Source organism: Plodia interpunctella, chromosome 25, assembly GCF_027563975.2.
Source record: "Plodia interpunctella isolate USDA-ARS_2022_Savannah chromosome 25, ilPloInte3.2, whole genome shotgun sequence".
Classification (NCBI taxonomy): Eukaryota; Metazoa; Arthropoda; class Insecta; order Lepidoptera; family Pyralidae; genus Plodia; species Plodia interpunctella.
Window position 1 is genome coordinate 6207911 of NC_071318.1, and position 24651 is coordinate 6232561.

At 33.8% G+C, this 24651-nt stretch overlaps 2 protein-coding genes across 2 annotated transcripts in view; one reads left to right on the top strand and one right to left on the bottom strand.

Annotated features, from left to right (window-relative positions):
- Positions 1-2876: 2876 nt before the first annotated feature.
- Positions 2877-24651, top strand: part of LOC128680734 (uncharacterized) — a 118610-nt gene continuing 96835 nt past the window's right edge. The window contains exon 1 of the mRNA XM_053764086.2: positions 2877-3121. The gene's annotated coding sequence lies outside the window, so the exon portion shown is untranslated. The remainder of the gene's footprint in view (positions 3122-24651) is intronic.
- LOC128680732 (uncharacterized) lies at positions 19348-21263 on the bottom strand. Its single transcript, XM_053764085.2, has 2 exons — positions 20263-21263; positions 19348-20126 (listed from the first exon to the last, which is right to left on the bottom strand). The coding sequence occupies exons 1-2, from the start codon at positions 20975-20977 to the stop codon at positions 19435-19437; spliced, it is 1407 nt and encodes a 468-aa protein (XP_053620060.1). The 5' UTR covers positions 20978-21263; the 3' UTR covers positions 19348-19434.

Genomic DNA, 24651 nt, shown 5'->3' on the forward strand with positions numbered 1-24651 from the left:
GATACTATATTTTATAACAAATACATATATAGATAAACATCCAAGACCCGGGCCAATCAGAAAAAGATCATTTTCCATCATGACCCAACCGGGGATCGAACCCGGGACCTCTCGGTTCAGAGGCAAGCACTTTACCACTGCGCCACCGAGGTCGTCAAATGTTTGTATATATGTTGTATAATGTTAACATGCACAATATTGCACCCGTTCGAAGCCGGGGCGGGTTTACAATATAATATAAATATGAATAATCCGTTATTTAAATTTAATTACGACTTCACACAGTCTATGATATCACCAGTGGTTCTGTTATGGTACTTTATATTTCGTTATGCGATGAGGCGTTCAAAATTATGATGGAATTAACTCAAATTATAACAGTAATCAATAAATAGCTAGGTTTCATTTTATACTCGATGTCTAAGTACCTTGTTTGTAATCCTTCACGACTATTGTCAGTAAGAAAATCATTGTGATTCTCTTTAAAACACTCAATGAATGTATGTCATCTTGTGCTAAAAATATACTCTCATTATATTAGTTTAAATATGTGAATTTCCTGAAATTACTCACATACAAATTTGTGAGCAAAAGCTAGTACAAACATAAACCTTGAAAACGAAACACTCCTTTTTCGGCAGTCGTGTTTAAAAATATGTCTTAGAATGTTCCGAAATGTTTCACAAAAACAAAAGCATAATAAAAGAATTGTTTAATAGACACGCAAAGATGTTCCCGATCTTATTGTCTCACAAACTGAGTTTAACTCAGTTTAACTCAGTTAACACTTGGCAAGCGGCCTTTTGACTGTGGACTAAATAAAAACAACGCCAAGATTGTTCCACTTTTTGCCAGCTACGGTGAAAGAAAGAGGTTATGTTTTTATTATTACTCTATAGCTACATGTTTCTACATACTCATTCATTCATTCTATTCATGCTAATAACTATAATTTTGGTTCCTGGCGTGGGGGACCAACAGTCAACACTGTTTAAATTAGTTTCAGTCGTTCCGAAGTCGCTAGTAGTTTGTAGCTTTGGTAAATATTATTTAATTTTAGAATAAAACGTGAAAACGTGCCATGCTCAGATCTTTAAAACTAGGTACGCAACGGTTTTTGATGGGAGTTTTTTAATGGATAGTGTGATTTATGGTTGATTACAATTGTCGTTTTATAAATAAACACTAAATCCATGATTATTATAAAATTTGGTACACGGGTATAATTTAATACAGAATAAGCGTAGGAAGCGAACCTACGGGGCACAGCTAGTAGTAAAATATATTTGATTAACGTTGTTTGTTGTGCGATTGCTTGAATCCCTACAAGTATTCCCGAAAATAGAAGTTATTTTCTCAAAAAACATACCAACAATATTTCTTGTTTTTAGCTACCCACCGGCTAACACAAAAATGACAGCCTTCATTTTTAAAACATTCTATAAATAAATACGCAAAGGTCAATCTAACACAAAATTCCGGGCCTTACGAATATTAGAGCTAAAAAGAAATTATATTTTCCAATGTCTCTCGCTCATCTCCGCATATTCTCGGCTGCTTTCGGAGCTGTGACTCCGCGAAGAACAGGTTCGGTGTGACCTTAATATTGAAAATTCGCTTTATTTTACAATCGGTTGCCCGCCTGCTGTCAACCACTTCTTTGGGAGGGCTATTGTTGCCTATATCTGCCTTGGCTGTGTGTCTATCATTAGAATAGAACCACTCCTTATACCCCGTGGAAGTGTCGTGCGAAGCGACCAAGACATACGTTTTGACAGCTTATAGGTCAGACAGGCTGGCGTAAAATCGGACAACATTTCAAAGTTTGTTAACTGATCCCCGGGCTTTACGGCGTCACAGCTCCGAACGCCGACATGCAACCACAACGTCAGATCATGGCCTGTTTGACTGCAGTGCTGGTTCGACTGCTATCTCGTCCCAACTGCCCCAGTTTCTAGGACCTAAATAAGGACAACGACGAAGCCATAAGCGTAGCCACACTTGTCAGAAATTGTATCAATAGACTTTTCGTTTTAAGAATAATTACTAATAAACTTAATTAGAACATATTATAAAACAAAATCTGTTCGCGATAAACTCAAAAACTACTGCACGGATTTTCATGCGGTTTCCACTAATAGATAGTGTGATTTCTGAAGAAGGTTTAGGGGTGTAATTTATTGTTTTACTCGAGCGAAGACGGGACGGACGATTTATGAAACACCCGACTCCTATGTTGGTTTGGAAGCTGACGGTTTCTAAACGGATGCACACCCATTTTACAAAACAGTTAACTATCGCTCTTTCAATTAAATTGTCTTAAAAAAAATTAAAATCGATTCAGCTCATCATAATATCGATTCAGCTCATAATATTATTGCTAACACTAGTGTCAGATTTTATTCAAGTCGCCTAAAGGCATCTGACATGACTTTTTTCGACTACTTACCGCCATCTAGTGGCAGGTAGTCGCTTACACACTAGTGATCTAAACTGTCCATCAGTGTGCAGGTTTCCACACGATGTTTCTTTCAACGGAAGCAAGTGATCTATGAAAACTACTATACATGTGTCAGATTGGTATACACAAACTCATATGACACGAGGAGGATAACGAACCTGAGACCTTCCGATTTACAGGCGGGCGTCTTAACCATTACACCACCACCATTCAGCTAATTCGTTTCAGATGATTGGCTGCTATGATGCCACAAAGAAACATACTCCTTCTTTCGTCGGGGGTTAAAAAAACGAAGCCCTGAACGCAATATTATGCAGAGACTGAGTGAATCTGTATAATTACCAATAGGGTAAATGCAGCTGAAATGCACATCAAGACGAGAAACTGCTACCCTTCACGGTTCAAATTCAGTCTGTCGCGATCGCTCGCCGCGAGCGGTCGTCCCGTCGCGTCGTCCGCGAAACCGAATAATTGACATACGTGATTCCCTTATTAATCGTGTTCCCGATACACCAGTGAGACATTTGCATGGTAATCGTTACCAAAGACAATCGAGGATTAAACGTACATCGTAATTCGAAAATGTAATCGATTCGAGTGTTGTGAGTTGAGAATACAATTTTTGTGCGTTACATGTGATTTGTGTGATATTACGAATCGGTAAGTTTGATATTTTTAGGTAAATTTTTTATAGGCCGTGTTTTATTGAAGTAACTTTTTGTTTTTTTTTTATTTCACTGGCTATGTCTGCGACTTCGTTTGCGTGCGGTTCAAAATAAATAACGTATTCTTTTACATTAAATAATGTACTGGTCTGATTATAAATTGGGAAAAGCTATTTTAATTTACAAATTGAAGTTATTACTAACAAACTAAAATATTATCACATTTGTATTTAAGACTTTTTAGAATTTTATATAAAACATTTAACTTATAACATAAGTGACTTATAATTACGATTTTTAATTATTATTGTACAATTTGACGGGAAAAATTGCCTATTAGTGCAGATCTCATTTCTGAATAAATTATTTGAATTTTCGGATTAGATGGACAGATGGACACAGCAAATATAACTTTAAGTATTCTTACGCGCTTATAAATACTACTACTTCAATTAATGTGCTATTTAATCTTGAATTTATTTTAAAAAATATTTAAATATTGATTAAAACTATTATTAGTCCAATTAGTCAAGTCGACACGAAGAATTATGAAATTTGAAGTGAAAAAGAAGTATTTACTATACGAGTATATAGGTAATAAGTAAAATATAATTAATACTTACAAAATATATTTATTATTTGTTAGATATTATTTTTAGTAAAAAAAAATTGTGTAAAAAAATACTATGTTGGTATGTGATATACTATGTTTGTAATAAGTACTATCTTTATACAAATAAGTAAATACAACTTTTAAAAAAAGAACACTCGATCATTATGACCTTTGGCAACAAAAATCTTTTTGAAACTAAAATAAATAGTACTTAAGTATTTAATTGGAATTTCGTGATAAAATAAATCTTTTTATAAATATATTGAAAATTTCTTCATTATATTAATTGCCCACGTACACGACTAAAGTTGCATTTATTAAATTTATAAGAATTTTCGTGGGTCGATAAAAGTCTTTATTGTCGTATTCCCTCAAGGCTGAGGGTCGTGGTCATTAAATACACACTTTTTTTTGGCACTATCATTAATCTATCTCTATTAAAAACCGCACGAAAATCCGTGCAGTCGTTTTTGAATTTGATGATGTGCAAACATATTTTGGTCACATTTTTTGTACACCGGAAAACAGGTATTATCATCATACACTGGGCATATAGAAAGTTCTTAATGACATTGAACGTAATGACTCGCGATGGACCAGCATCGAAGGTTTTATAGGTATTTTATTTCGCTTTAATGGACAATAAAATGTGTTATAATGTATCTTTGAAGGTTTTTTAAGAAAAAAATTAAACTCGTTTGTTGTCCTGTAATCACGAAGACTGATCTTTCATATCAGAATATCCTATTGATATAATATTTTGAAATGTTGATAAAATCAGTACGTTTTTCAAATCAAATCATTCATTCGGAAACCTTCACAGACACTTTACGGTGAAATTTTATATAACTGACTGAATTTTAAAATTACAATTTTTTACAATGTTTTAACGTCTTTGTCAAGTAAAACATTTTGTTTAAAAAAAAAAAACGAACCGTTCTGCAAAGAAAAATTAGTAGAATGATTTGTTTTATATCCTGATTTATTTTAAAAAAAAAGAATGGCATTAATAATAACATTGAAGACTTTCAAAACCGTAGAGTAGTGAATATTGTGCCACGGATTTCTTCAAACAAAAGGCCATAAATCATAATTTTGATTGATCGAAGTAAAGATTTCCATCTTAAGATACTGATGTATTTTTGGAGGGAAAATATGAAGTAGCTAACCGAATGGATTTGTAGTAGATATATATATATATATACATATATACATTATATTATTCCACAGCAATAAACACATACGATATATATATATATATATATATATATATATATATATATATATATATATCGTATGTGTTTATTGCTGTGGATTCACTTAAAGTCACTTGACATGACGTTTACGAATATAGCAATAGGGTTGACAAGGTCAGAGAAATATTAAAAATATGTTTAAGCTAGGTAATCATAGACAATCTTCAATGTTTAATTGTTGATTTTTACCCGAACCCTGGGCTTCGGGAGTGATAACCAAACAAAATATATGTGAATTTGAAACCTGATTTTGGTTAGTTCTATTCAAATTCTGATATCTACCGGATGAGAAGGTATAGTAGCACGATCTAATTGTTCCATTGAGTACACAATAACATCTTCCGTGATCAAATATTTAGCTCGTATAGAATTCGATCTCACACATGGTGGTGTAAGAGCCCTGTGTAAAACAGAGTTGACGCAGAAATAAAGCTCTGTCATTGACGGATAATTTTGTGTTCTGTTCTGTCGTACCATGTTTAGAACGATCTGAGATTTTATCATAGTATAGTTGTACGTAAAACATTATATACATAATTGTATGTGAAAATTAAAAAATGTACGTTATGTATTTGGGCAAAATAATGTGAAACTTAATACCTCTAAGAGGGTAGGTTGCTTGCATGCTCAGTTGTGCATGGATAATGACTTTCAAATATATTTACAGTAATAGAAGAACATTTCTATAATTCAATCATTTTAATAAATAAATAAAATAAATATATTAGGACAAATCACACAGATTGAGCTAGCCCCAAAGTAAGTTCGACACTTGTGTTACGGGATACTAGCAAATTAAAAAAATAAAGCAATTAAAAAATTAACCGTGAAGCATTTTGGGGACAATTTTGAAAATCCGTGGAGCAGAATCGGAATCTAAAATATTATATTTAAAAATAATAATAATTCTGTGGAGTATTTTGGGAAAGAATGTAAGGAATATTAATTTTTTTAGAAACAATAAAATGAAGCACTCTGGGAATAATCCGAACATTGACTTATCCATTAGCCAATTTATATGAGAGAAAAAAGAAAAGTGTAAATCAAAATCAAAATCATAAATTAGGCCATTTATTCATAAATTAGGCCTTCACAGGCACTTTTTTACGTCATAATCTAAATTAAATGATGTTTACCAAAGCTACAAACTACTATTATTTCGGAACGACCACTGCTGAGAAGAAATGCCTAAAGTAACTCATTCAAACAGTGTTGGTCCCTATTATGCCAGAAGGGCTTACCAGTGTAATATTTTTATGTCCTTTTTTTTGGTAACTTAGTTTCATAATCCAAATATGCTTACAATTTTTATATAATTTGTTAAGTATCTCTGGTCGAAGACACAACACCATTATTGTTCAATAAATGCTGCAAACACTTAAAACAGTTTATTTATAAGAACTTATCTTATAGGTAGCTTTATCTTCGATAAGCGATTGCGACTTTCAAATTCAACCTAATCTCAACTGAAATTACCTATTTGATCCTGTATCACTACCGAACTCAACTCTGCAAACTTTGTAGTTCGCTTGTTAATGTCTGTGTTGTACATTGAAGTATGTACAGAAATTAAGATTTACTAATTGTGCCCTGAGGCTTCGCTCCCATGGGAATTTCGGGATCTTCATAGTCCATAGTCGTATTCCTCATGGTCGTGGTCATTACGTGGAATTAAACATACACAACAACTTTCTTGGCATTATTAATGGAGTGGTTTGCCATTGCCTTCTCCATTTCACACACAATTTAATAATAATCAACCAGTGTGCAGGTTTCCTTACGATGGTTTCCTTCACCGGAAGCAAGTGGTAGTCGATGAAAACTACTATATATGAGTCAGATTGGTATACAAACTCATGTGGCACATGGGATTCAAACCTGGGACCTTTCGATCCACAGGCGGGCGCGTCATAACCATTACACCACCACAGCTTCTACATTTTGCGTAACAGAGAATAAACATACACACATACATCCTTACAAACTTGCGCATATATAATAATATTGGTAGGATTGTGGTTTCTGGAACATCATAGTACTTAACGTGTTTATATTTTATAAAATTTTAGTATTATTGAGTAACATACCATAGCACAAATATCGAACTCATACATTTACGTTAATTTTCCGTATATATTAATTTAGTTAACACACTAAACTTATTTTCTAGTGGATTTTCTTCTAATGTCGTCTGTGTAGTGTTAACTCGGCATGTGGTTGATTGGCGATGAATCTTGCAAACCTTTTAAAAAGTTTGCTCACCCCAAAACACTGCGCATTTTTATGAGCTACGTAAATTTATAGCGCCAAAACAAATCCAATCATCATTGTGTCGCATTGGTGCTGGATTGACGGTACTGAATATATTTCTATCTCTTTTTAGCATTATAGTGGTGAATAGAGATAAAACCAGATTATGGCCGACAAAGTGGTTTAAAAGTTAATATGGTGGATTGCTACATCGGATGTCCCGGGTTTAATTCCCGTTGTTTTAACATTTAATTTAATAATATGTTATCGTTGAGTTATTATCTCATAACATAAGCAGCTTCGAACTTACTTTGCGACTAACACAATCTGTCTTATTTATGTTTTTATACTTATATATTTCAAAACAAAAAATTATAGAAAAGGGCTCACTCAGAATCTTTTCGAACGATATATATAATACGGAACTTTACCTCTAGAACCAAATTGTTCTGTGATTATACCTACAAGGGGGATTCTCTAATAAATAAAACGCTTTATACGATAGAATTTCTGCCAGTAAGACTACGTTCTATTTATTTAGGACGTCGTACTGATAGCCCATTTTTGTACGTTAACATTACCTTCACGTCTCAACTAAGTGACGGAACGCTGCACGACGCCATTCAATTTGTTCTCATTTATCTTATCTTCGTGTGTCAGATTTTACACAAGTCGTATTGGGTTTGTTTTTGATATTTCGTTCGCAATCAAATAGAATAAATTAGAATTTTATTTAACTCAAGTACAAACTTATAAAGCGTTATTACCAATAGTATCAAATGTTATTAATATTACCAATATGTATTACGGCGGCAACATAAATACATAATACAATTCTGCCGTCAATAGGATAATTGCAGTAAGAAGGCTCTAGATGATTTCGAGAAAAACGCGGTTAAAGTTTTGGTACGAAAATCTTCAATAACTCCTATGTTTGTTATCACATCATGATGGTTGATACCTTAAATGAAATATAACCTCATCACCTATCTATTATTTATATTGGAAACCAATAGTAGGTAATAAGAAGCAAAAAATACATTAATTTTGTTATACTAAGTATCTCCTAGAATGTCCTTAACAGATGTTAAGGAATATTTAGCATATACACAGGAGGTGGGTTCTTTACAGTATATATGCTAAGTTTCCATACAAGTTTTTGATTATTTAAAGTTTATTTTTTTTTGCTCGGTCCATGCCCAATTTACGTATGTAAATTACTTAACTTAGTAAGTGTTATAGATTATAGTATATAGTGTTATAGATATAGTTGTACTGTACTTATGCCGAGATACTCTGAATAACAACTTTTGCCGTAAGTGTATCCATTGTACTGTTTGTAATGTAAAAAAAATGTTTGACTTACTGCAAAATTTTAATTGTTAACTTTAGATCTAAAATACATATAAACAAATGGGTAAGTTACGAATGTAGATCTCGTTATCGTGATTATGACTATGGCTATATATATAACTCGGTTTTGGCAAAAATCCGACTTACTGTGTGGTATGTTTCCAAGAAGGAAGAGGGTGGAAAAAACATGTGAATATATATATATATATATATATATATATATATATATATATATATATATATATATATATATATATATATATATATATATCATCAATTCACAATATATATATATATATTGTGAATTGATGATATAATTTCTAATAGCCACTTTTTGTTGCTTTTGGACACGTTACTGCGTGTTATTAGGCTGAAGTACATTATATACTTCTATGAATCGCAATGTATATAGATTCACTTTGATTATAAATTTGATCTGGATTACAATTGATTAAAATTCAATACTCACCCATATGAAATAATTAATTTAAGATCGTTGTACTTAACACTTTCTTGACTGGTAGAAAATGTGAATATTTGTATTTTTTTGCAATAACATTTTCAAATATAAATTATAACATTTTAAATTATAAATATTTAAAATTTTAAGTATTTCTGCTATTATCAATATAAATCATACAAAGATATGTAAAAATATATTTGCAATCCTGCGCACGCGCGTTGAAAATCCCATGAAAAGAAGCAAAAAAATAAGACATGATTTTATACCCAAAAAAGTCGCTGACACACGCACCGACAAATGATACTGATATTATGTTAGAAAGGAGGTATTAAATTAAAGGAAAAACTGGGAAAAACTCAATAAATCCCACTGCTATTGTGGCCTGTCTGGACGGAGAATAATACCACCCTACAGGAAAAATGTTCTCTATGAAAAGCATGGAACATAAATTGGTTTCCTTGAGAATTGTTTAATGCTCAGATGTTATTGGGTTAAAAAGGAGTATTTGTTTTTAGGTTTCGTGATTATATGTATGTGTGGTAGTTTCTTTATTCTACTCACTAGCTTTTTCTAGAGACTTCGCCCGCGTTCAATCCGTTTTAGCCTTTTGCGGGAATATATACAGGGTCACTGGTATCTAACGCATAACTTTCCAAAGGCGCTTAAGGTACGCATAGAGACTGACATATTTTGTTCTACGACCTTTGTCTAAACGTAATAAATACAAAAATTTTCCTTTTTTTAGTTTTAATGTCGTTTCTATAAAAATAAATTTACTCTATTAGTTCGTTATCTGTACTGTCTCGTGTTGCTTGGCTATTACATAGAGTTAAGATGTGTAGAATCGCAAATCAGATTGTAATTGATTTTATATGAAAAAAAAAAGCTACTTCACTAATTCATGAAAAGTCGTAGAATAAAAGTTGCTTATTTTGATGTACCCAAGTAGTCTTTAGGAGGTTTTGCGTTTGATACCAGTGACCTTATATACGAGTTTATCCCATTTACAGTTTTACTATAATATATACTCCTTATATGTTTTGACTATTCAATTCAAGTGCGGCCCAATTGGACTGCGATCCTATTTTTATTCAGTTGTCGTTATTATCTCCTGATTCAAAGGGTCTCCTGATGTATGATGAATGATAATACCTATCATTAAACTAAAATGAATTTAATAAACTAAAATAAAATTAATATTCGGCTGTAATTTTACGACCGGTAACCTGACTGACTGCACCTCTCTTAGGAAAGTTTGTCTAGTTCTGAAGGCCTATCACGAAACATACGAACACGTAGATGAGAAGAAGACGTTAGCAACGTGCTACGTGACGTAGTACGTTGTTAACGTCCCTTTTTCTCATATCGTGTACGCATCGTGTAGAAGAGAAAACGTGTGAACACGTAATGAAGCGTTTCTTTTTTATGTTTCATGGTTGCCTCACTGCTCTATCGCCACTACAGACTGCTGTGGCATAAATAATTTATACTAATCTATTTAATATTTTATATTTATTCGGTGGCGCAGTGGTAAAGTTCTTGCCACTGAACCGAGAGGTCCCGGGTTCGATCCCCGGTCGGGTCATGATGGAAAGACGATCTTTTTCTGATTGGCCCGAGTCTTGGATGTTTATCTATATATGTATTTGTTATAAAATATAATATCGTTGAGTTAGTATCCCATAACACAAGTCTCGAACTTACTTTGGGGCTAGCCCAATATGTGTGGTTTGTCCTCATTTATTTATTATTTATTTATTTATTTATTTATTATTATTAGTATTATTATTAGCATATTATTTAATACTCAATTTAACTTATATTTTTAACTCCCGACGCAATAAGAGGTTTTATAAGTTTGACCGCTAAGTGTGTCTGTCTGTGTAGGTATGTGGCTCGGTTCAGCCGTTCAAAAGTTGTAACGAAATAAATATTTAAAGTCGAGGTTTTTTTTCGATTTGTCTAACAAATAAACTTGTTTACTCTATAAATAACATCAAAACACATCAACCACTACATAGTATAAAACAAAGTCGCTTCCCTCTGTCTGTCTCTATGTATGTTTAGATCTTTAAAACTATGCAACGGCTTTTGACGCTGTTTTTTTTCTTCATTTATATAGTTTAATTACAGAATAAGGTTTAGGTAATTATATAATTTATTATGGTCACACCCGAGCGAAGCCGAGACGAGCCGCTAGTTGTGTAATAGAGACAAACAAACACACTTTCCAAAATGAAATAGAAGTATGGATTAGATCCACACTATAGTCCCAATGGAATCGGATCCCTAAAGTTCATGGATCCCTTTCGCAAATACTCAAAGGCAATCAAAACTGAATAACTATGTTTGCGGAAACTTTCCATCGGAAAATATTCAGTAAAATTGTAATCCGTAATGTTCAATCGCATTGTTGTAACAACATTTTAATGAGTTGGAAAATTTTGATATGTTACTGATTGGAATTTTGCGTTTTCATTTACTCTCTCGCTTTTTTCGATTGGTGGTTGGTTTTAGCACTGGTGCCCGATTTTATTAGGATTTTCGAGATAAAATATAGCCTATAGCAATCTTGGATAATGTACCTTTGTAATTATTAATGAATCCTTACCCTGGAATAAAACATACGGTACTTTTTATTCAGAAATTCCCACTTTTTACCCTGGAATAAAACATAGGGTACTTTTTATTCAGTGATCGAAGCCCCAGGGCGCAGGCTGTTGAAGGCATTTAGCATTTACACTCAAATAATATGTACGCCCAATTTATTTACCCACGCGTGATGTTTTCTTTTCAAACTCACAAAAACATCTTTAATATTCAGTATATTACTCAGAGCGGACGCAGCCTTAAAAATAATAATGTATAATTTTTAAACCGCAAGTAATAATTCTGTTCCTCATTCATTTAATAGTCTCCACTGTTAAGGATGTCAGTTTCTGGGTCAACCGTCGAGCTTGAAAAGCCAGTTTTATAAATAAAATTTCTCTACAGTTAGATAAAAAGGCCAAGTGTGTACTGCAACTAGATCGTTAGGGTTCTGTACAAAATTTGGCGAGGAAAAAATATTTATTTAGATTTTTATTTATTTTGAACTTAAAACTGCCACAAACATGTGTTAGGGCTGTCTATTATAGTACTACTTTAAGTACTACATACATACATAAAACAAAGTCTCCCGCCACATCTGTCTGTTAATCTTTATTTTTTTAAGCCACGCATCGGATTATGATGTAGTTTGTCACTTTTGTATAGACAATTTATTAACGAAGTTTTATATAAAAAAAAACCAGTTTATTAGACCGTGCGAAGCCGGCTCGGTTCGCTAATTTAATTAAAATCTAAATAAAATATAAATTATAACTACTAATTTCCTATTTGTACGGGTAACATCAAAATTTTTTTTTATTTTTATTTGAGGAGACCCCACATAAAATTGATCAGGGCCATCATCTCTTAATGTGATTCAATAGAGAACCTAAACTGATCTGATCTGCGTTCCAAATTCGTTCAATCGACTTAATTTTTAGTATTCAAATGCGAGTCATTTTAGGTTCCCAAATTGAACTGAGTTGCATTGGAATCGTTCCGTAAAAGTTGATGGTAGGCCTGCAGGTGTAAAAATTAATAATTTATTTATTTCGCCAGAGTTAGATAATATGTGTATATATAGTGTGGTATAAATATTGCTCTATGCTGCGCCATTTCACATGCAAAAAATTTCAAGTTAACAAAGACAAATAATCGAAATAAAATCACGCAGAATGCCCAAACTTGAACTGAATGTCAAATCATAAAAAAAAGTTGAATTCAATAAAATTTATTCTAAAGACTTCTCGAGAAAACGGTTTCGACAGTTACATAACTAAAGTTCTCATTTTATGGTTTCGCATTTCGACATACGGACCCCTAAAACTGGCTGAGTGGGAGATTTACTCGTCTCCCTGTGGGTTTAGAATATAGCGTCAGAAAAAGTTTTATTAGAACTTACGAAATACATCAATATATAATCGTACAGGAAGATTTCCGAAAATAATTGCTTACTAGCCGCTCGCTCCGGCTTCGCTCGGTTAAAACCATAATAAAAAATACCCTGTGTCACATATTTCGCCTATCTCTGTGCCAAGATTCATCAAAATCGACCCGAAGTAATTTTTGAGTTTATACAATACTAACAAAAATATAAATCTTTTTATAATATTAAGTATGGATTAGGTACATGCATACTTCCATCTTTCTATGAGCGTTTGTCCAGTTGCATCCTCAGCCACAGAGCGCCGAAACTCAGCCCGCTCCCCTACTTTTTTCCTCAATTCACATAGACGTCGGTATTTAGTTGTTAGAATATTGGCACGCATATCTTCCTTGACAATATCAAGCTGGCACTTTTAGGACTTGCTTTTTCTACCTTGCATTTTGCCCGCGGCTTCGTCCACGTGAATTTTCCTTCTACACAAAAAATCAAAGATCTGAGTCGTTTATTTACAAGTTATTGTATTGTATATAACCGCTGTATCGCGACGAAACCTATACCAGATTTTAAGTTAGATCATACTCTACACAAAAGTGTGAAAAATGTATCGAATTCCTTCTAGTAGTTTTTGCGTGACACTCGTACAAACATACGTACGTGTTTTGGCTTCTATTAGCTCCAAAAAGACCTCCATAATTATTTTTCTTTAATATCTCCTATATACAGCCGCCCGCCTACAATTTTATTATATGATATACATAAATACAGATTAGTGTGAAAATGAAAGTATTTCCATACTATTAATATTATAAATAAATAAAATAAATATATTAGGACAAATCACACAGATTGAGCTAGCCCCAAAGCACAGATTAAATAATACCCCAGTACCCAAAGTAAGTTCGAGACTTGTGTTATGGGATACTGACTCGACGATACTATATTTTATAACAAATACATATATAGATAAACATCCATTACCCGGGCCAATCAGGAAATGATCATTTTCCATCATGACCCGACCGGGGTTCGAACCCGGGACCTCTCGGTTCAGTGGCAAGAACCTTACCACTGCGCCACCGAGGTCGTCAAAATATAAATAATTCTATACTTATAATAAAACTGTAACTGGACTATGTCTGTATATAGGAGATATTTACGAAAAATAAGTAGGGTATATTTAGGGTCTAAGTAATAGTAAAGTTTAATGTGGATGTGTTGGTTTTTTGTTCATGTTTCATCAGATTGTGGTAGTTTTTTTTGTGGAGCTAGTTGGGGAATTGTAACTGAACAAGAATAATAATAAAATAACCTTTGACACGTATGGATTCGCGGAAAATAAATTCAAATTCAAATTAAAATCATTTATTCAGAAATTAGACCTTCACAGGCACTTTTTCTCGTAATTTTTTATATTTATAGTTATTACTCAAGCTACAAACTACTGGCATTTCGGAACGACCACTGCTGAGAGGAAATGCCGAAAGACACTCATTTGAACAGTGTTGGTCCCTATCATGCCAGAAGGGCTTACCATTATTGTTTCTTACAATGTTTTTTTTTTCTAATAATATATAAAACTACATAATGTACATAGCCAAAAGGTATATCAAAACAGGTTATGATTGTGATCCGAGTGCTGAGTATAATATATATATATATATATATATATATATATATATATATATATATATATATATATATGTGTGAAACACAATTAACTTACATAAAAATATATGAGAAATGAGAAGACCGGTTCCCTCTGGCAGCACCCGTTCACGAGTTGACGCATGGGTCAGCCATCGCGTAGCTCAACCATAATAGAGGGAACCTCACGACCCGGCCCACGACACCACTACCAGATTGACCATTTGAGTGAGCATGACACACTCGATTCCCATGACTTCATAATTACAAATCTTATTCGTCGAACAGCTTATATATGAAAGGGAAATCAATACGAAATAATTTTAAAGAAAAACACATTGTCGGGAATACGAACAGTCGCGTTTCTCTTTGCTTAAGATTGCATGGTTATAATTGTCTAATTAGACATAAAATGTCGCAGGAATTACTTTAGTCCTATATACATAGAACTATAGCTGCAATATGTAAGGGATAAGGATATACGCATCCGGTATGGGATATACCATTTCTCCCTGCAAATATTTGTCACAATCTGATTTCAATATTGCCTGTAGACGTATTTCACATGAAGCAAACAAAATGAAATTTCACATTCGTGTAGTCAATCCTAGCGGAAGCTATTTCTCAAAGTAAACTACCTTTTGTTTTCTACAAAGTAGCGTAATTTTTCAATTTTGACGTCTAATATTTTTGAGTTTCTTTCGCGTTTATAATAATTAGGAAGTATTAACTATTATAAACGCGAAAGTAAGTTTGTTTGTTAGCTCTTCGCGCACGAAATTTTGTATACTTGTAGTTTGACGTATGTTACTTTTCATCCCGGAAAAATAACTTATCCCGCGGGAAATTTACGTGGGCGAAGCCGCGGGCAAAGGCTAGTTAAAATATTTTTTTTCTTTCTTTAATTTCGAGTTTGTTATTGCTATCAATATTGTCAAGATTTTATTCAAACCACTAGCATTTAACATGACTATAACGATTACCTATAGCAATTTAGTGAGAACTGGTCGTATAAGCGCTAGTAAACTATTTAGTTAGTGCAAGTTTCCTCATTTCCAATGTTTTCTTTCACCGGAAGCAAATGCTAACCTAGTGTAAGATTTTATACAAGTCTAAAGTCTGTGGCAAGCGGTCGCATACAAACTAATGAACTTAAACTGTCAACCAGTGTTCAGGTTTCCTCACGATGTTTTCCTTCACCGAAATCAAGTGGAAGCACGACGGAGACGGAGAGGATGTTCAAATTCAAATTCAAATTCAAATCATTTATTCAGAAATTAGAACTTCACAGGCACTTTTTCTCGTCAATCTTTAAATTTATAGTTATTTCTCACAAGCTAGAAACTACTGGCATTTCGGAACGACCACTGCTGAGAAGAAATGCCGAAAGAAACTCATTTGAACAGTGTTGGTCCCTATCATGCCAGATCGGCTTAGCATTATTGTTTCTTACAATGTTTTTTTTTTTCTTTCTAATAATATATAAAAGTACATAATGTACATAGTCAAAAGGTATATCAAAACAGGTTATGATTGTGATCCGAGTGCTGATTATAATATATATATATATATATATATATATATATATATATATATATATATATATATATATATATATATATATATATATATATATATATATATATATATATATACATCGTATGTTCAAGACATTTAATGTTAGTTTGTCTGCATTTGACGTTCAATTTGACATGCGCAGAAAAACAAACAATCACAACATTAATTATGTAAATCGCAAAAGTACGCCATTTTGTTTAAACGTCAGGTCGGTGCGCATGTTAAAGTCGACGTCAAAGTTGACTGGTACAACACGCTTAAAGCCTGACATAAGTCAAGTTTCTCGCCAATTTTATTCGATATCAGACCATTCGGAGATATCCTTGTCGATTTAACACACCCGAAGAAAAGTTACGTCTTGCATAATAAAAAATGATTTTATTCACAAAAATTAAATTTTGTCGTGCATATTTATGAACTTAGCAAAGAAAACTCTGCGAACTAAAGTGGTGAGACTTTTACGATCGATTTATTCATGCACTAAGGTTTTATTCATAAGTTATTCTTCTGAAATAAGGTATTTTATTAAACTTCGAGTTTAAAACATAGACACAAAATAGAAACTGTAATTTCAGAATTTACTAAGGAAGCGGTGGTGGAAAGTGAATGATCAAAAGGTTCCAAGTTCGAATCCTACGCGTGCCACATAAGTTTGTATACCAATCTGATTAATATACTTATATAATATAAACCAGATTTCTCCTGCGGCTTCGCCCGCGATTAATTTCATCCCCATTTGTCATTCGGGGGGTAATTTTTGAAAAATAAGTAGCCAATGTTTGAACGCGGGTTTTGAACTAAATGAAATAATTATTGAAAGCGTAACAGACAGACTTTCGCATTTATAATATTAGTAAAGATCTACACACTGGTGAACACTGTAATTTCACTAGTGTGTATGCGATTACTTGTCACTAGAAGCGGTAGGTATTCGTAAAAGTTATGTCAGATGCCTTTTGGGAATTTAACTGAGATTTGACACACAAGTGTTAGCAATTAACACACTCGAAAGAACCTAACCTGGAAGTAGGTGTTGCAAATTGTATTTTGCTATAAAGTATTCAAAAACTAAGATTAAATTTACTAAAAATGTAGCAAAATATATTCGAAACCAATCTACTTTTAATATCTAGTAGAAATTTTGCCGTAACACGTTTTAATTTAGAAAAAAATCGCATCTAGATCCTCGATATAACGACGCTTTTGCGCTTCGAGTGTTCTTTTCTTTTCGTGCTTCAATAAAGATAAATTTTAATACTGGTATACTTGTATTAACATATATCGGACAATTTTAGACGGTGTACATTTTATTAAAACTTTTATAAACAAGTTCCAATTAAAACATCTAGTCATAAATATAATTCTCTCTCTCTCTCTCTATTTCGTCTGCCTTCTGTTTTCCTCGGCCATTAAATGTTAAAGCCCAGAGTCCGTTATTCAACTTTTTCGCCTCCAAATCGCCCGGTCGTCGGCATCCGTAGTCGTCAGACCATTGTCACGCGTATCATTCTTGACGATGTTAAAAGCCAGCACTTCTCAGGATTTACTTTTCTGCCAGGGCCAGAGAGCGGCATAGCCAGACATTTGTTCCCTATGTAATTTGCCGGTCTACACAAGACGTGGCCGTACCAGCTTGTCTGCTATGTCATGGATAGACACTAATATTATAAATGCGAAAGTAAGTTTATTTGTTACCTCTTCACGCGTAATCCACTCAACCAATCTTCTTGAAATTTCGCATATATATAAGTATGGAGAAGGATATATGATACCTTTCATAATTACCCGGAAAAATCTATTGTTGCCTTGGGATTTGCGAAAACCCTTTATTCTATTATAGGTGGCGCTAAATGCTAATACAATAAACTTCGCAATAAAAACTAGATGGCGCTGTGTGAATATAAAAGTGCTGGGTGGATATATTTTAACTATCTCAATTCCATTTTAACACGAAGGAAAAACTGTTCCCGAGCGCATTAAAGCGGACGAAGCCGCGCGTAAACAGCTAGTGCAGAATAAAGATAAAGTTCATTAAACTCGGACAATGTAACATAATATTGTGGCTTATTGAACAATTGCAAAATGACAATATTATTTATGCAACGAAGCCATTTAAGCAACGTATATTGCATCATGTGAAAGGATTTTATATTTTTATTTGCATTTTTTAAAATCCTTTGTATTTTATCCTCGTTAGCATATTCTCATTTTAACTCCATATTTGTGATGTACCTATAAAATTTTATTAAACATATTTTTTTAAATATATGCGTGAAATTCATGAAACGAGGGTTCCGAATATGTTTTTTTTATTTATTTACAAATACAGACACAGTATCACGTCTTTATCGCTAACGGCATAGACAGAGCCAAGATTTGCAAAACACAAAGGCCACGTTTCACTGTTCTTTCTTTTCGGGTGTGTTATTGCTTACACTGGTGTCAGATCTGGCTTTCACAAGACTTTTACTTAACGCCATCTAGTAGCTATAGTAGCATACAGACTAGTTTTACCGGACCGATCCGGTTCGATCCGGTTCATTCCAGAATTGGGCGGTATTAGCATAGTGACGAGTACGGTTGGGAATCACATTACGTGTACCTTAATTGTGGCTGGGTAGAACGAAATTTAGTATTTCAAGGTATATTTGTTTCGATAGGTACCTGTTTTTTTTTCCGAATAATTATGTAGCCTAAGCTAGCCTAATCGAACTGCTATACTGGAGGTCCCGGGTTCGATACCCGGCCAGGTCAAAATGGAAAATGATCTTTTTCAGACTGACCTGGTAATTTTTATTTATATGAATGAAATAATATTAATTAATGCCATAAAATATGGCAGTGTTGTTGAGTTATTATCACATAAGAAAAGTCTCGAACTTACTTTGGGGCTAACTCAATCTGTGTAATATATGTCCACATATGTACTACTCCACCAAAACAATTAGGCACATGGCAAACATGGCGTCACTGTAGCTAGGGAGGGGAATATTCGAGACTCGCTGATACCTAGTATGAAACTGGTAAGTAACTATTGTGAATACAACTTAGTATGTGTATATTATAACTATACTTTATTTATTTTGGGAACAGAGAACTGTGTGTGCAAAGGAAATAATAAAACTCCTAATTGATTAAATGTACTTTATTTATTGGAATAATTTGAAAAATTGTTCTAATCAGAATCTAATTCTTCAATCCCTGACATTCTTTCAAAATCTGAATGTGATTCCAAATCACTGTCATCGCTGTCGTCATTTACATTTATGACTAACTCTCTTGCGTCTTCTAAACCTTGCTTTTCCCAGTACGCCTTCCGTAACCGGTCCACGTGATTAATTTCTTTTTTCCAATCGTCTTGCGTTATTGATTGTATGGCTTCCCTGGCTAGTTTTTCGATTTGTCTCTCTGACTGATCGACATTCTTGTCGGCGACTCTTTGTTTGACCAGGTTCCAAATGTACTCAATAGGATTGAGGTCACATTGATATGGTGGAAGTCTGAGGACTTCGTGACCGCTCTCCTCTAAAAGTTTGTCCACTAAATATTCTTTTTCCGGTCGGTTGCGAATTATAATATAATTCAACTCAGCCTTTGTCATTCGCGGGTCAAACGTAATGTTTCTCTCGCTCAGCCAATTCTGCATGTCTTGTTTACGAGCGGCCATAGTAGGAGGCTTATTTAATTGCTTGCTGTGGTAGGGCGCGTTGTCTATGACAACAATACTGTTAGGTGGCAAATTTGGAATTAGTTTTTCGGTTAACCATTTCGTGTAGTTTTCTGTGTCCATTTCGTCGTGGTAATCCCCTTTACTACTTTTACATTTGTATAATAAGTCTGCACCTTCGACGAACCCAGTCTCTCCTCCTGAAATACAAAGATATAAACATTAATAAACAGTGTAGTGACATGAACAATAGTTAAATTATTAAAGTAGAATATCACGTACGTGCAGAAATATTAATTATATGGAACCCTAATAAGACAGCTCATTGGGTATTACCTGCGTGAACGATTATCCAGCGTTGGCCAGCACTATCGTTTTTTCTTATGCCTGGGACCGTTTGACTTTGCCAACACTTGTTGACAGTGTAATGCGAGTGGACCCATGTTTCATCGGTAAAAATAACAGGTTTTTTTTCCGGGCCCAAGTCGTCGTTTTCTTTTAATCTTCTTAAGTAACGTGCACGCCACGCTGCTATTTCAGGTCTTTCTATGAGCACGTCTCGTTTTTTGGAGCACTTTTTGAATTTAAATCCCAAACTTTCTGTTATAATTTTTCGCAGGGTCTCTCTTTGACCAGGAAAGTTAAGATCTCTCTTAACAACGTTTAAAATTTTTTTCAATGTAGGCACTTCTTTGTACACGTCATAAAAGCTTTCAATTTTTGTTTTAATTGCACAAATCATGAAGTCATCAATTTCCAGCTTTTTCTTTTGTTTTCGCTTTTTCCCTGGAGTGGGTAATTTGACTGTCTCTGTTGGGGCTTCGCTTGACGTACCCGGCTGTGGTGAAAGCCTTAGTTTCTCCAAAACTTCTTTTTCCTCGTTTTTTATTCTGGCCAATGTGCGTCGACTAATGCCAGTAGCCGTACACACTCGCTTTTCCACTTGAGATATTGGAATAGCTATTCCATGCAACTTTTCTTCCTCAAAAAAATGTAATACTTTTAATATCATTGTCCTTTCGGACCCACGGATAGTTTTTTTCCTACCCATTATGAGGTTAACAAAAAATATCAACAACAAAAACAACACGGGACTTTTAAACAACACAGAATGAATTAATAACAATTATTTAACAAAAATTAACAACACAAACTCAACAAAAACCCAACTGACAACGAAAATTTTAGGAGGCGCGAAAGCACGTGGTGTAACTGCAGAGCGCGAGTACACGACTGCGCGTCACTAGGGAGAGCGCGGGGAGGTGAGACGAGGTACGGGCGCCGAAACCGCATTCCTGTCATGCGCCTAATTGTTTTGGTGGAGTAGTATAAATATTTATGAATCTCTGACGATCTCGGTGGCGCAGTGGTAAAGTTCTTGCCACTGAACCGAGAGGTCTCGGGTTCGATCCCCGGTCGGGTCATGATGGAAAATGATCTTTTTCTGATTGTCCCGGGTCTTGGATGTTTATCTATAATTATGTATTTATTTGTTATAAAATATAGTATCGTTGAGTTAGTATCCCATAACACAAGTCTCGAACTTACTTTGGGGCTAGCTCAATCTGTGTGATTTGTCCTAATATATTTATTTATTTATTTATATTTATTTATTATCTTGCAATCTGAGGCGATTTTGACAAGTTTTGACAATCGATGGTAATAACATAGGTCTAAAAAGGCTTGACTTCAGACAGGCCGGTTCAAAATCATAGACAAATATTCGGCATTTTCATCTATTTTTATGGAGCATCACAGCCAACAATGAAACTATGAACAAGCAAGTAAGATAGAGAAAGAAGAAAAGTCGGAAATCTAACTGAAGTAAGGTAACAGAGCGTAAAATGCAATCAAGTCACTTTATAACCAAATTATTCAAATCGTATGTTCTCATTTTTCAAATGTGATTCACGTATAAATAACGACAGAGAAAAAAAAAATCCCGCCAAAACATTTTTAAATAACGTTTCCGTACATGCGTGGAATGCTTGTAGACTTCAGATCAACTTCAAATTAAAAAGAAGCGGTGGTGGTGATTCTCAATACAAGACAGTTATAAGATTTTTAGCGGACCCTGGGCTCCGACGCTCAACGGCTGTGGAAAGAACCGGGATTACGCTGAGATAAAAAAGAGAGAGAGGGAGGTTATAAGACTTTTTGACGTCTGAACTCTGAAATCTATTATTGCCCGCGCTGAATAAAATAAAACATAAATATATTCTTATAAAATATCAGATTCATATGTCTAAAAATCTGTGTACATAAAATGACAAAAAATATATATATTTATATTTGAAAAACTATATTCGGTAAAACATGTAGTTTTAATTAATTTTAACATCAATTTTTATGTACTGATGTTTTTTGGCAAATAAAATTTTTCTTTCTATATGTAAACAAATTTTCGCTGCTCCGTTTCGGCAATTTATCGACAATTTGAAAATAGAAAGCACTCCCGTATAGCAATGGATTCGCACCTTTAACTCTCAAAAAATTTGCAGGAAGGATAATATTGCAAATTTACATATAACTCATTTCTGTGTAATTTTTCTTAAACAGATGGCACATTCTCACGAGACGCGTATGAAAATTTAAGTATACAATAAGTTTAAGTACAATAAGCCGGAATAACGCCAATGCTTTATTTTGAAGGAAAATAACAAAAGGTATTTTTGTTTTAGTTGATTATATTATTTTGATACTAGATTAAACATTTTACCAGAGGTAGACTTTGATACAAAGGTCGTCTGCATGGGTACCTCACTCTCATCTATATCTGTCGCCAAACATCAAATAAATAAATATATTAGGACAAATCACACAGATTGAGCTAGCCCAAAGTAAGTTCGAGACTTATCTTATGGGATACTAACTCAACGATACTATATTTTATAACAAATACATATATAGATAAACATCCAAGACCCGGGAAAATCAGGAAAAGATCATTTTCCATCATGACCCGACCGGGGATCGCAACCTGGACCTCTCGGTCCAGTGGCAAGAGACCACTGCGCCACCGAGGTTGTCAAGCAGCGCTTGCACTGTTGTGTTCCGGTGTGAAGGGTGAGACAGGCGATGTGATTACAGGGTTATGTGGCCAAAGATCCTGGGCCACTGAGCAGGCAACACGCGTAACAACTCTGGTGTTGCAGGCGTTGATAGGCTGTGGTAATGTAAATTTTATGAATGACTTAGCTGCGCTCCGGAATTTTGGGATAAAATGTACCCTATATGTTATTATAGGTTATATTCTATCCGTATACCAGATTTCAAAACGGTCGGTCCAGTAGATTTTGCGTGAAAGAGTTACAAACGTACATCCTTACAAACTTTCGTATTTATAATATTAGTAGTGTTATGGTAGGATAGGATTGGGCACTGGCATGATAGGGACTAACACTGTTCAAATGAGTTTCATTCGGCATTTCTTCTCAGCATTGGTCGTTCCGGAATGCCAGTAGTTTGTAGCTTGTGAGAAATAACTATAAATACAAAAATTGACGAGAAAAAGCGCCTGTGAAGTGTCTAATTTTTTAATAAATGATTTGAATTTGAATTGATTTTGGAAATGATTACTCCCTCAAGAAAATTGATGGATTGTAATGGCAGCGCGGCCGCAGCGGTCGAAACGCTCTGATAGCCTACCATACAAAATTTATGTAATGTCACTATAATATCCTATCTGATAATTAACCATTCTGTACATTGTTATTTATCACAAAGTTAAATTAACATTTCTATTCGCATACAAGTTGCTGGTAACAACTTAACTCAGTCGACTGTTATTACTAAGTTAACTTTGATATTAATAGCTCTCTGCTAACTTGTTTCAATAGTATAGCAACATTTACATAACTTAATTAAAACATTTTCGATGGTAATCATTTGAAAATCTCGTGTAGGGTTCATCACGATATATTTATCGCGATAATAAAATTGTAATATATTTTTTAATAAGACTATAATATTTCTTTTTATTAAGCCATAGTTTAGAACTAGATGATGCCCGGTGCTTCGCTCCTGTGGGAATTTTGAGATAAAATATAGCCTATAGGTATCGGTTCGGTAGTTTCGGAGATTATCCGACTCAAACATACTAACTCACAAACGCTTACCTCTTTTTGTGATAATATTGTAGTATTAAATTAACAGTATAATATGTCTATTTTTTTGAAAAGCATTCGATTTTGACCTATTTTAAATAAAAAAAATAACACCGCCATTTTTGTTTTTCTTTCCAAGAAAAGCGGTTCACATACTTCATTTATATTTTTTCCAAAATATGAACAAATATTTGCTACGCCAAATCTAATTCAGTGAGAAGTTGTTTCGAGTAACTGAATTAAGTGAAACCCTTTTCACTCGGCTCGCAAACAGGTTGCCATGGAATCGCTAATTTAGCTGTATTGTAAGAAAAACATCTGTTCAAATAACACGTAAGTACACAAAAAGATATTATGTTCTGGTATAATTCTTTCAATTAGTATTATTATTTATGTACATATGTACATACATTGTCAGTATATTTTTATAAGCTTTTTTAAGGTTCCCTAGATAAATGGCAAAAACAGAACCTTTAGTGTTTCATATCCGTCATTTCCGTCTGTCGGTATGTTACAGTCTTTTTTTTTAGGAGACTATGCATACTTTAATTGTTTGAAATTTGGTAGATTAGATATATATATATATATATATATATATATATATATATATATATATATA